Source organism: Pithys albifrons, chromosome Z (assembly GCF_047495875.1).
Source record: "Pithys albifrons albifrons isolate INPA30051 chromosome Z, PitAlb_v1, whole genome shotgun sequence".
NCBI lineage: Eukaryota > Metazoa > Chordata > Aves > Passeriformes > Thamnophilidae > Pithys > Pithys albifrons.
The window spans coordinates 10,781,103-10,790,514 of NC_092497.1; the positions used below are offsets into that span (position 1 = coordinate 10,781,103).

The 9,412-nt window shown below is 55.7% G+C and overlaps 1 protein-coding gene across 1 annotated transcript; it reads left to right on the plus strand.

Annotated features, from left to right (window-relative positions):
- The first annotated feature begins 3,954 nt into the window (after nucleotides 1-3,954).
- Nucleotides 3,955-9,123, plus strand: APH1A (aph-1 homolog A, gamma-secretase subunit). Its single transcript, XM_071580185.1, has 7 exons — nucleotides 3,955-4,171; nucleotides 5,491-5,661; nucleotides 6,772-6,845; nucleotides 6,994-7,116; nucleotides 7,464-7,591; nucleotides 7,825-7,948; nucleotides 8,185-9,123. The coding sequence occupies exons 1-7, from the start codon at nucleotides 4,059-4,061 to the stop codon at nucleotides 8,220-8,222; spliced, it is 771 nt and encodes a 256-aa protein (XP_071436286.1). The 5' UTR covers nucleotides 3,955-4,058; the 3' UTR covers nucleotides 8,223-9,123.
- The last annotated feature ends 289 nt before the right edge of the window (nucleotides 9,124-9,412 follow it).

Below are 9,412 nucleotides of genomic sequence, written 5' to 3' on the forward strand. Positions count from 1 at the left end.
TTGTTATCTGCTTTCCTTTATTTGCTGTGCCTCTCAGCTCAGGAAAGGAGGGTGGTGACATTGCATCTCTTTCCTGTCCAGGTGCTGCTGGCCTCTTGCCCTCTCCCTGGCCCGGCAATTTTGTACTACCCATTTTTGGCTAAAAATGCTCTCCATGTGTGGTGTGCTCATTTTCTGTTCAGCCTTCAATGGGTGCAAGACCTGTCATGAGCTGCAGCCTCCCAGTCTGGATGAGCAGGAGGGGAGGACAGTACATACTGTCTTGGACTGCTGAGCTGTCCCTGCACAAGGGCTGGAGCTCCTCCTTGGGTCCACCTTGTTTTTCTGCAGTGCACCAGCTGAACCATTCATTTGTTTGGTCAAAACACCTTTCAGGCAGGGGATTGTCTGGCTTTAAAAAGAACCAGAGTATAAAAGCACTTCGTCCCTGGGAGCCTGCACCCTGCACTGCAAACAAGTCTACCCTGCACTCTGGTCAGGGTGCGTCCCAGTGCCCAGCCTCTGTTGCCTTCCTGCTGGGACAAAGAGCCCTTTCACACCCACTGTTTTTTCCCCATTAGCTGCCACTACCTCCTGGTTTGGACCAGTCCATTTGACTCAACCATTTACACCACTCTGCAAGGGCCTTTTCATTCCTTCAAACTATCTGTAGTTTGGCAGTAATATCCTGACTGCTGTTCCCAGGTGATGCTCTACCTGGGAAAGACATGAGGCATTTCGCACTTTAGCAAAGCTTTACATTTCCTCCCTTCTCCCATGCATCTCCTTCCCCTGTCGTGGCCCTGCAGAGAAATAAAGCAGCCAGGGAAATCCCTGGGAGGCTGAGGCACTGTGGAACTGATGGAATGGGAGCTTGACCTAGAGGCATGTATCTCCACACGCATTACAGATCCACGCTGAGGACCAAAATGCCTGTCCCCTCCTCCCTTCCTCTCTCTCTGCACCTCTCCCATTGAATTTTAACCTTTGGATTTGTTTATCTTGGCCTGACAGATCTGAAGATCTCCCCAAAGAGCTTTTAGCCCTGCCATGGGCTGCCACCCCATTGATAAACCACCACATTAACCTCTGGCAGCCCTTCACCTCTGCTCTCTGCCCCAGTTTTCTCGTCTCTCTGGTGCCTCATTTCATCTCTGAATCCTTCCTGCTCAGTACCTTTGAACTACACGCTGAAGGGGGAGTACCACACAAAGAACACCTGAGGCATATGTCAAACTGTGCAGAGACAGGCACAGACCACTGTCACTCTCAGTCCCTCCCTGCACTTACAGCTTGAGACTTTGGGGTGAGGACCAGAAGAGCCGTGTTGCCAAGCTGCACACAGTTTGTTGCAAGGCTCTGGGGGTTTTCAAAACAGGTCAGGCAGCCTAAAGCCAAGTGTCACACAAATCTCCCAGTCCCCAAGTTGCTATTACAGACTTGTCAAATACAGCAGAGGAGGCAGCTGAAGGGAAACATGGACACTAAAAACATGTGGTGCTGCCTCATTTCTGTATGAGATATGTATGCCCCACATGCAGTGCTCTGTACTGCATCCCACACCAGGGCTGTGCTGCCTCTGAGGGTGGAGGGTGCAGTGCAGGAGGATGTGTGGTCCCTGCTCCACATGCTCAGGGGCCTTGAGACCATCACTGGAGCAACTGTGCAGCAAGACAGCAAGGCAGCAAGGGACTCTTGGGGAGCATTCATTGTATTGACTTAATAGTTGCTGGTCCCAATGATGATTTATTGGCTTTCAGAGCAAAAGAAAATAAATAAAAAACACTTGTTCTCAGGGTTCTGTTATGTAATGCCTTTTTCACAGGATGTCTTCCAATATTGATGCTTATTGTCCTTGTAGTCTGGGCTAGGATGACCATTTTTGTGAACTTCGTGTTATTGTGTTAGGAGATGATATTATCACTGGTCATGATTCTATCACACTGTTCCATGCTTCATGTGCCAGGCAGCTCCTGGATTAGAATCACAGAATCACAGAATAGTTGGGGTTGGAAGGGACCTTTACAGGCCATCTAGTTTGACCTACCTGCAATCTCAACTAGATCAGGTTACTCAAAGCCCTATCCAGCTTTACTTTGGATGTTTTCATTGGTGATGAGGTAGGCACAAATAGCTGACACCATTTTGGGCACCCTTGAGCTTCTTCTCCTGGTTATCACTCTTATCCTTGCTGCTAGAGCTTCCACTTGCCTCTGCTCCCCTCAGTCTCTTGCATCAGCCGAGTCATCTCAAGATGCAGATATTCCTCACGCTCTTGTATCCCTTTGGCCATGTCCATGTTGGCCTGGTCCTGGTGCTGCAGCCTGCGCTGGATGGTCAGCAGAGCCAGGAATATCACAAGTGTTGGAGCCATGGCCTGGTGGGAGGAAAGGGGGCTCAGCAGGTCTCTGTGGGAGGGAGCAGGGGGCTGGGATATCCAGCATGTCCCCAAAGCCTCTGTTAAGCACCTGCCACCACTGAGAGCCCTAAGCTCCTCTTTCTCAGCCCTAAGGGCAGTACCATGCCCTGTTCTGCCCTAAGAGGCTTGTGTCTCACTTCAGGTTAGAAACCCACTGGGCATCTGCCCCAGCCCCCACCCAGCTCAGCATTCCTCCTGCACATCAGCAGAATCCAAATGCGGTGAGGCTGGGGCTGCCAGGTGATGTCCCTGGTTACAGCTTGTGTTATGACCCACGAGAGCCAGATCTGTGATGCTGCAGCCATCAGAGCCACATCTCCCAGCTGCCAAGTCCCAGCCTTTGTCCCCCACCTCTCAGTGGGTCCTGGGCATCCTCACCCAGGAGGGACCTCCCAGGAGGTGTTGACCAAGTGAGCAGACTCCCTCAGAGCTGTAATTGAAAGAAACACAGGGGCTGTGGGTGGATGCTTCTGTCTCACAGAGTGAGATGTGACTTTCTCTGGGCCAGGTGGTCTGCCTTTGAGCTGTTTTGCAAAGAAGCTATGAAACCCTAGGCAGAGACAAAACTCTTGCCCCATTTCCTCCTCTGGGATCTCCTTTGCCAGGACGTGACTTGGCCCTGCAAATTCTGGCAATCAAGCCAAATACCAATCGTGTCTCTGGAGCAGAGCCTGTGACTATTTCCAGTTACCAGCTTGTTGGCTGGAAGGGCCAGTGAGTGGGCTGGAGGGGCAGGGCCCTGGGGTTTCCCTGGTTCAGGGAGCCCTCTGTATGCCACAGTGGAGTGCTCTGCTGTGGACAGTGCCTCTCAGAAGAAGGGATCGTACTGCTCGGAGTAGATGCCTTGAGACCCAACCCCTCCAAAGACCTCCCTGTAGATGTGCTGAGAGTGGCATAAGGGCCGTGTCGCTGCCAGTTCAGCACGTGCAGGACTCTACATCCAATGCTCTGTCTAAAGCCTTCTGGAGGCAGAGAGGGCATGAGTGATGATGTGGGTGTCACTAAGCGGGATCATGCCCTGAAGTCCCTTTCTGTGTCAAGCCTCGTTGAGGTGGGGTTGGACACACTGGCTGAGATAACACAGCAGCAAAGGCCGGGACAGGCTGACCTCAGCCCTGGCCCTGGGGGTCTGCACGGGACCACCTCCCTGGTGGCCGAGGGGACAAGGCCAAGCTCCCCTGGGTGCTGGTCATAGGCCATCTGAGCTGCAAAGAACTCACAGGGCTCATCCAAGTGCAGGGCCCGCAGGACCGGACAGGGCCAGTCCCTGCCCAGGACACGCCGCAGCCCCTGCCATGCCCGAAGCGCTTTCTGAGCTCCGCCACCCTCGGCGCTCTCACCCCTTCCCCTGCAAGCCTGTTCAGTGCCCGACCACCCCCTGGGTGACACACCCTTTCCCGACATCCCACATTCCTGATCCCGGGAGTCCAGCCGTGCCCACGTGACTAAAATGACGTCACAGCCAGGTCCCGCCCACCCCGGACAAGCGACGCCTCTCCCGGCCCGGCCCCGGTCGCTGCTTCCGGCGGCGGCGGCGCGCGCAGCCGTGACGTCATTGGCCCCGGAAGGGCGGCGGAGGGGGAAGGGCCGTGGGGCCCGTCCGATCCGAGCTCCGGGTCCCCTGTCCCGCTCCTGTGTCCCGCTCCCGTGTCTCGCCGACATGACGCTCGCCGTCTTCTTCGGGTGCACCTTCATCGCCTTCGGGCCCGCGTTCGGCCTATTCCTCTTCACCATCGCCCGCGACCCGCTCCGCATCATCATCCTCATCGCCGGGTCAGTCAGCGGTGGGGGCACTGGTCTGGGGGCAGGATCGGTGCCAGAAGCAGTATGGGTGTGAGGGGGCGCTGGAACCGATGCCGGTGCTGGTATCATTATAGGTGTGACAGGGATACTGGTACCAGTAGGGGTGTGACAAGGGCACTGGTACCAGTGTGAGTGTGACAGGGATACTACTACCAGTATGGGTGTGAAAGCGGTACTGGTACCAGTATGAGTGTGAAAGGGGTACTGGTATTAGTATAGGTGTGGCAGGGGTACTGGTACCAGTATGAGTGTGAAAGGGGTACTGGTACCAGTATGGGTGTGAAAGGGGTATTGGTACCAGTATGGGTGTGAAAGGGGTATTGGTACCAGTATGGGTGTGAAAGGGGTACTGGTACCAGTATGGGTGTGAAAGGGGTACTGGTACCAGTATGGGTGTGAAAGGGGTATTGGTACCAGTACAGGTGTGACAGGGACACTGGTACCAGTGTGGGTGTGACAGGGGCATTGGTAGTAGTACTGGTAGTGGTACCAGTATGGGTGTGATAGGATGCTGGTCCCAGTGCCTGTGCATGACCAACATGATCATGACAGAGGCACTGGTAGCAGAGTTGATGCTGACACCTTATGGGTGTGATGGGGGCACTGGGACCACTGCTGGTAGTGGTACCAGTATGGTTGTGATGGGTGCTGGGACCGGTGCTGGTGCTAGTACCAGTATGGGTGTGGTGAGTGCCGGTAGCGTCAGGGATGTGGTAGGCCTGTGACTGGTACTGGCAAAGGCACCACTGTGGGACCAGTACCTGTGCTGCTGTGGGCTCAGTGGAGTCACCAGGACTCATACTGGTGCTGTTGCTTGCATGACTGGAGCACCAACATTGTTTCTCTTACTGTGACAGCCAGTGGCACGCTGTGGACACCAGTACTGCTACAGTACCAGTGGAGGGTTGGTAGTGGTACATATGTGCAGCAGGGGCACTGGTAGCAGCATCACTGGGACCAATAGGGTGTGGTACTGCTGCTGGCATGGATATGGTCCTGGCACAGGTGCTGGTACTGTTTTGAGCCCAACAGGGGTTCTGGTGCCAGTTATGGTGTCCAGTGGAGCAGGACTGCAGGCACAGTACAGTGGTGGGACTAGTGCAGGCACAACCTACCCAGAACTGGTACCAGAATGGCACTGGTGCTTGTAGGAGAGTGGGCAAGGCTGGGGTACAGCTGCCAGTGCCAATCCCAGCACAGAGGCACACAGGGTAGTCCCCATGGTCCCGACATGGCACTGGCATGGGTCCCGGCACAGCACAGGTGTCAGCAGGCTCTGTCTCTTGCAGGGCTTTCTTTTGGCTGGTGTCGCTGCTGCTCTCCTCCCTCATCTGGTTTATTGCGGTGAAAGCCAGTGACCCCCGGGATGAGCGGCTGCAGAAGGGGCTCCTGATATTTGGGGTCATGTTCTCTGTGCTGCTACAGGAGGCCTTCCGCTTCCTTTACTACAAGCTCCTCAGGTAATGGCATCTCCCCTGCTGTGCCAGTGCTGCTGGATGGTGGTCCCAGCCATGACAGGTGTCAGATTTTATGTGTGAATCCCTGGGTTGTGGGGGGATGTCACATGTGCACTAAGCCATGTCAGTGCTTACTGCAAGCATGTGGGTGGCACCTGTTTTGATATGTTGACCTCAGTGGGTCTCAGGTGGTGGAGCAGAGCAGCCCTAAGGTCTGGAGAACCCAGTGCCCTGGCCAGCCCAGGACAGTGTCAGTGCAGCCTTAGCAGCTCCTGGCCCCTATGGTGCTGCCTGCTTGGAGCACAGGGGCTTGTGCTGCCAGGTGAGCACATGCTGCACCCTGTCATGGGTATGGACAGATGAGACACTGTGCTGGAACTGTGAAGTCAGGCACGGGCAGGTAATGCAGAGGTCGGCATCCCTCATACCCCTCATCTTTCCTGGATGGAAGCTGGGAGAAGGCCAGGGAAGCCAGGTCCACAGGCTCATGCTGCTCCCTGCGGCAGGGCACTGTCAGAGGTGAGCAGGCAGAGGGTAGCAGAGCTCCACGGAGCAGCCTCTGACACAAACCACTGCATTTCATTTGCCTTGCGGATCTCTGGTTCCAAGTGCTGCTGTCCTCCCTGGGCTGAGGAGCTGGCTGGCATCCTCCTCACCCACCATACCTGTAGCTGATAAAAATTATGAGCCCTCTCCTCTCTTAGTTTCTCTCCCCAGAGAATCTTTCTTTCTTTTGGAGGTATTCCTTGCACCTCCTTCATTGTCGTCAACATCTTCCTTAGAGTATGAATGCAGAGATCAGGTGCAGCCTCCCACGCCTGCACTGAGGCTGCTTTCCATGTGGGGGTGCTGCTGCTTTCCTTATGCCCGAAGTCCTGCTCACCCCAGCCCTGCTCTGCTGGGCTGGCTGGCACCCACATTCCTCTGTGGAAAATCTGTGTGGCTTCACGTGGTTTTCACATGATACAGTCACATAGTTGTTCTCCATGGTCTGTGTTGCAGCTCAGGGATGGGGAGGTTGCCAGGAGCATTGTGTGGTGCGGAGTGAGTGCTGCACCATGCCTTGGGAGGTGGCTGGTCTGTGCTGGGCTCCAGTGTGCTCTCACCCCACAGGAAGGCCATCGAGGGGCTGGTGGCCCTCAGTGAGGACGGCTGCTCCCCAATTTCCATCCAGCAAATGGCATATGGTGAGTGCTGTACCTGGTAGGACACCCTGACTGCAGGGGTGGGCATGGTGTTGGGAGCAAAGGGAGAGCTCTCATGCCAAGCTGGCTTGGAGGTGCCTGGACTGGCTCCTGGGAGGCTCAGGGATTGACATTGTCCCTGTCCCGGCAGTGGCTGGCGTGGGCTTTGGTCTCATGAGTGGCGCCTTCTCCATGATCAATCTCCTGGCAGATGCATTAGGGCCTGGCACTGTGGGCATCCACGGGGATTCGCAGCTGTACTTCCTGACCTCAGGTGAGTGACTGGCACCCTTTGCTCATGTCTCTGCCCCACCACAGATGTAGCAGACCCAGAGGGGCTGGTGATTTCACTCCATGCTGTCTTCATGCTGCACCCTCACCCATCTGAGCCCCTTACAGTCCCCTGTCACATCTGTCTGTAGCAGACCCTTCTTTCTGTTGCCTGTAACCCTCCCTGCTCTTCTATCTCTCCCAAATTCAGGATCTGACCCAGCTTCTTCCAGTCTGCCTCAGCAGTGTTTCTTCTCCCCTTCACTGACTCATCTCCATCCTTTCCCTAAGCCTGCAGGCCAGATCAGGGTGGGTGATTCCTTGATGACACTTTTCTTCTGCTCCCTGCAGCTTTTATGACCATGGTGCTGATTTTCCTTCACACCTTCTGGGGGATTCTCTTCTTCCACGGCTGCGAGCATCGGCGCTGGTGGGAGATCACGGCGGTTGTTGTCATGCACCTCACTGTTTCGGGGTCGGTGAGTAATTGGGGGCAGAGCTCTGCACCAGGCCCAATATTCTGAGTACTGCTCCCTGTGCTGGGGGGAAATAGCCTTTGGCGATAGTGAAGCGGCTGGCCCTTCACAAACCAAACCCTAGAGTCAGTGTCCCCTCTCCCAAACCCACGTGTTGAGGTGCTGACACTGTGACATATCCTGTCCCTGTCCTTTCCTACCTGCTCACTCTTCTCTTCTCCTGCCTCTCTGTCCAGTCATTTTGCAACCCCCTGTACGTGGGCAGCCTGGTGCCCTCCTACCTGCTGATGGCTGCTGCCGCTGCCTGGGCTTACCTCCTGTCGGGGGGATCTGCACAGAACCTGCGGCGCTTCCTACTCTGTAAGTCATGCTCTGTGAAGGGCATGGAGGGCACTGTAGGTCCTGCCAGGTGCCAGGACTGGAGCTGGGATGGTGAGAGGTTGTCCTTGTCGCTGGAACAAGGGCATCATCCCCTTGTCTCCCACACTGGAGGAGCAAGTGTTTTTTGAGGCCATGGTCAGGTTGTTGCCTATCCTGGGGGGAGTCGGGTAAAGAGTTTGATGAAAACTGACCCCTTCTCCTCTTGGTTCCTACAGGTTTACGGAGTGGAGCCAGCCCCCAGCCAGGATCCTGAGGCCCTGCAGGATGTTCCTGCCCCCAGCCACCCCTGCCCTCCCCTCCTCCTATCCTGGTGGCAGGATCAGCCATCACCTCCTTTGCAATATCTTTTCTCCTGAACTCAAGGACCCCAGCCAGCCCAGGCGGGGCAGACACTGGGGTCTGTCTGTGGCAGCCAACCAACCAGTGTGGCTGGGACTGGCTCACTCCAACATCCCTCTGGGAGCCCCTGTAGAACAGCTCAGTTTTGGGGGACCCGACTCTGCTGGCCCTGCCATGAGCTCAGCCCCAGTCAGCTTATCTGTGAAGGATGCTACCTTGGACTGCTGGAGTCTTGAGCCCAAAGAAACCCATCGCTTCTCCCCCCACCGCCACAGGTGTGCTGCCCCCATGCCAGGGTGGGGCACCTGCATTGCCTCCTCACTGCCGGGTGGAGGAAGGGGCTTTTCAAAGTGCTGCTGTGCTCTGGGTCATGGCTGACTCTTGTGGGGCTCCTTTCTCTATGTCTTTGCCCAGTCTTGCTGCCCCAGGAGCCATGGCCCTGGCGCTGACCTGTGGTAGCGCAGTGAGCTGGCACCCTGGTGCAGCAGGATGGTGCTGGGGGACCCAAAGGTACTGACAGCTTGCTGGATGGGAGGAGGATGGGGGAAAAGACAGTATCCAAAGGGTCCAGTATACATGGAGGGTGGTGGAATGCTTGGGAGGAGATGCAATGCCACAGCTGTTGCTGGCACAGATTTAGGAGAGGGTTCAAGGGACCATTCCAATGGATCATTGCCCTCTCCTGTTCTTGGGGATTTTCAGGTGGGTACCAGCCCTGATTCTGTGCCACAGGGCTGGGAGGGAGAAACTGCCATCGGGCTGAAAAGGCAGTTTTATCCATAGTGGGCTTTTATACCAATAAAATTAAGTACCACAGACAAGTGGGGGCTGTGTGTGGCCATCGGCGCTGCTCTCATGGGGAGGGTACAAACCATGGTGGCAGTGGCTTGTGCTGGTGTGACTCAGGCAGGAATGGTCTGGCAGTTACAGGCCCCATTTGCCTGGAGGTCTTGTTCCTGCACTGTTCATCCTAACAGGGGTTGGGCTCGTTTTACAGCTTTGGGTTTCAGGCTGCTGAGGGCTGGAGTCTACAGGTTCCTGTCCTCTCTGGGGCCTGCATATTTCTCTTGGTTTTGCCCTGGTCATAAAGCTCCCAGGGGTTTG

Coding starts and splice junctions, on each gene's coding strand:
- APH1A (XM_071580185.1), top strand. CDS start 4,059: ATGACGCTCGCCGTCTTCTTCGGGTGCACCTTCATCGCCTTCGGGCCC. Junction 5,662..6,771: donor CTTTACTACAAGCTCCTCAG/GTAATGGCATCT, acceptor CTCACCCCACAG/GAAGGCCATCGAGGGGCTGG. Junction 7,949..8,184: donor CCTGCGGCGCTTCCTACTCT/GTAAGTCATGCT, acceptor TGGTTCCTACAG/GTTTACGGAGTGGAGCCAGC.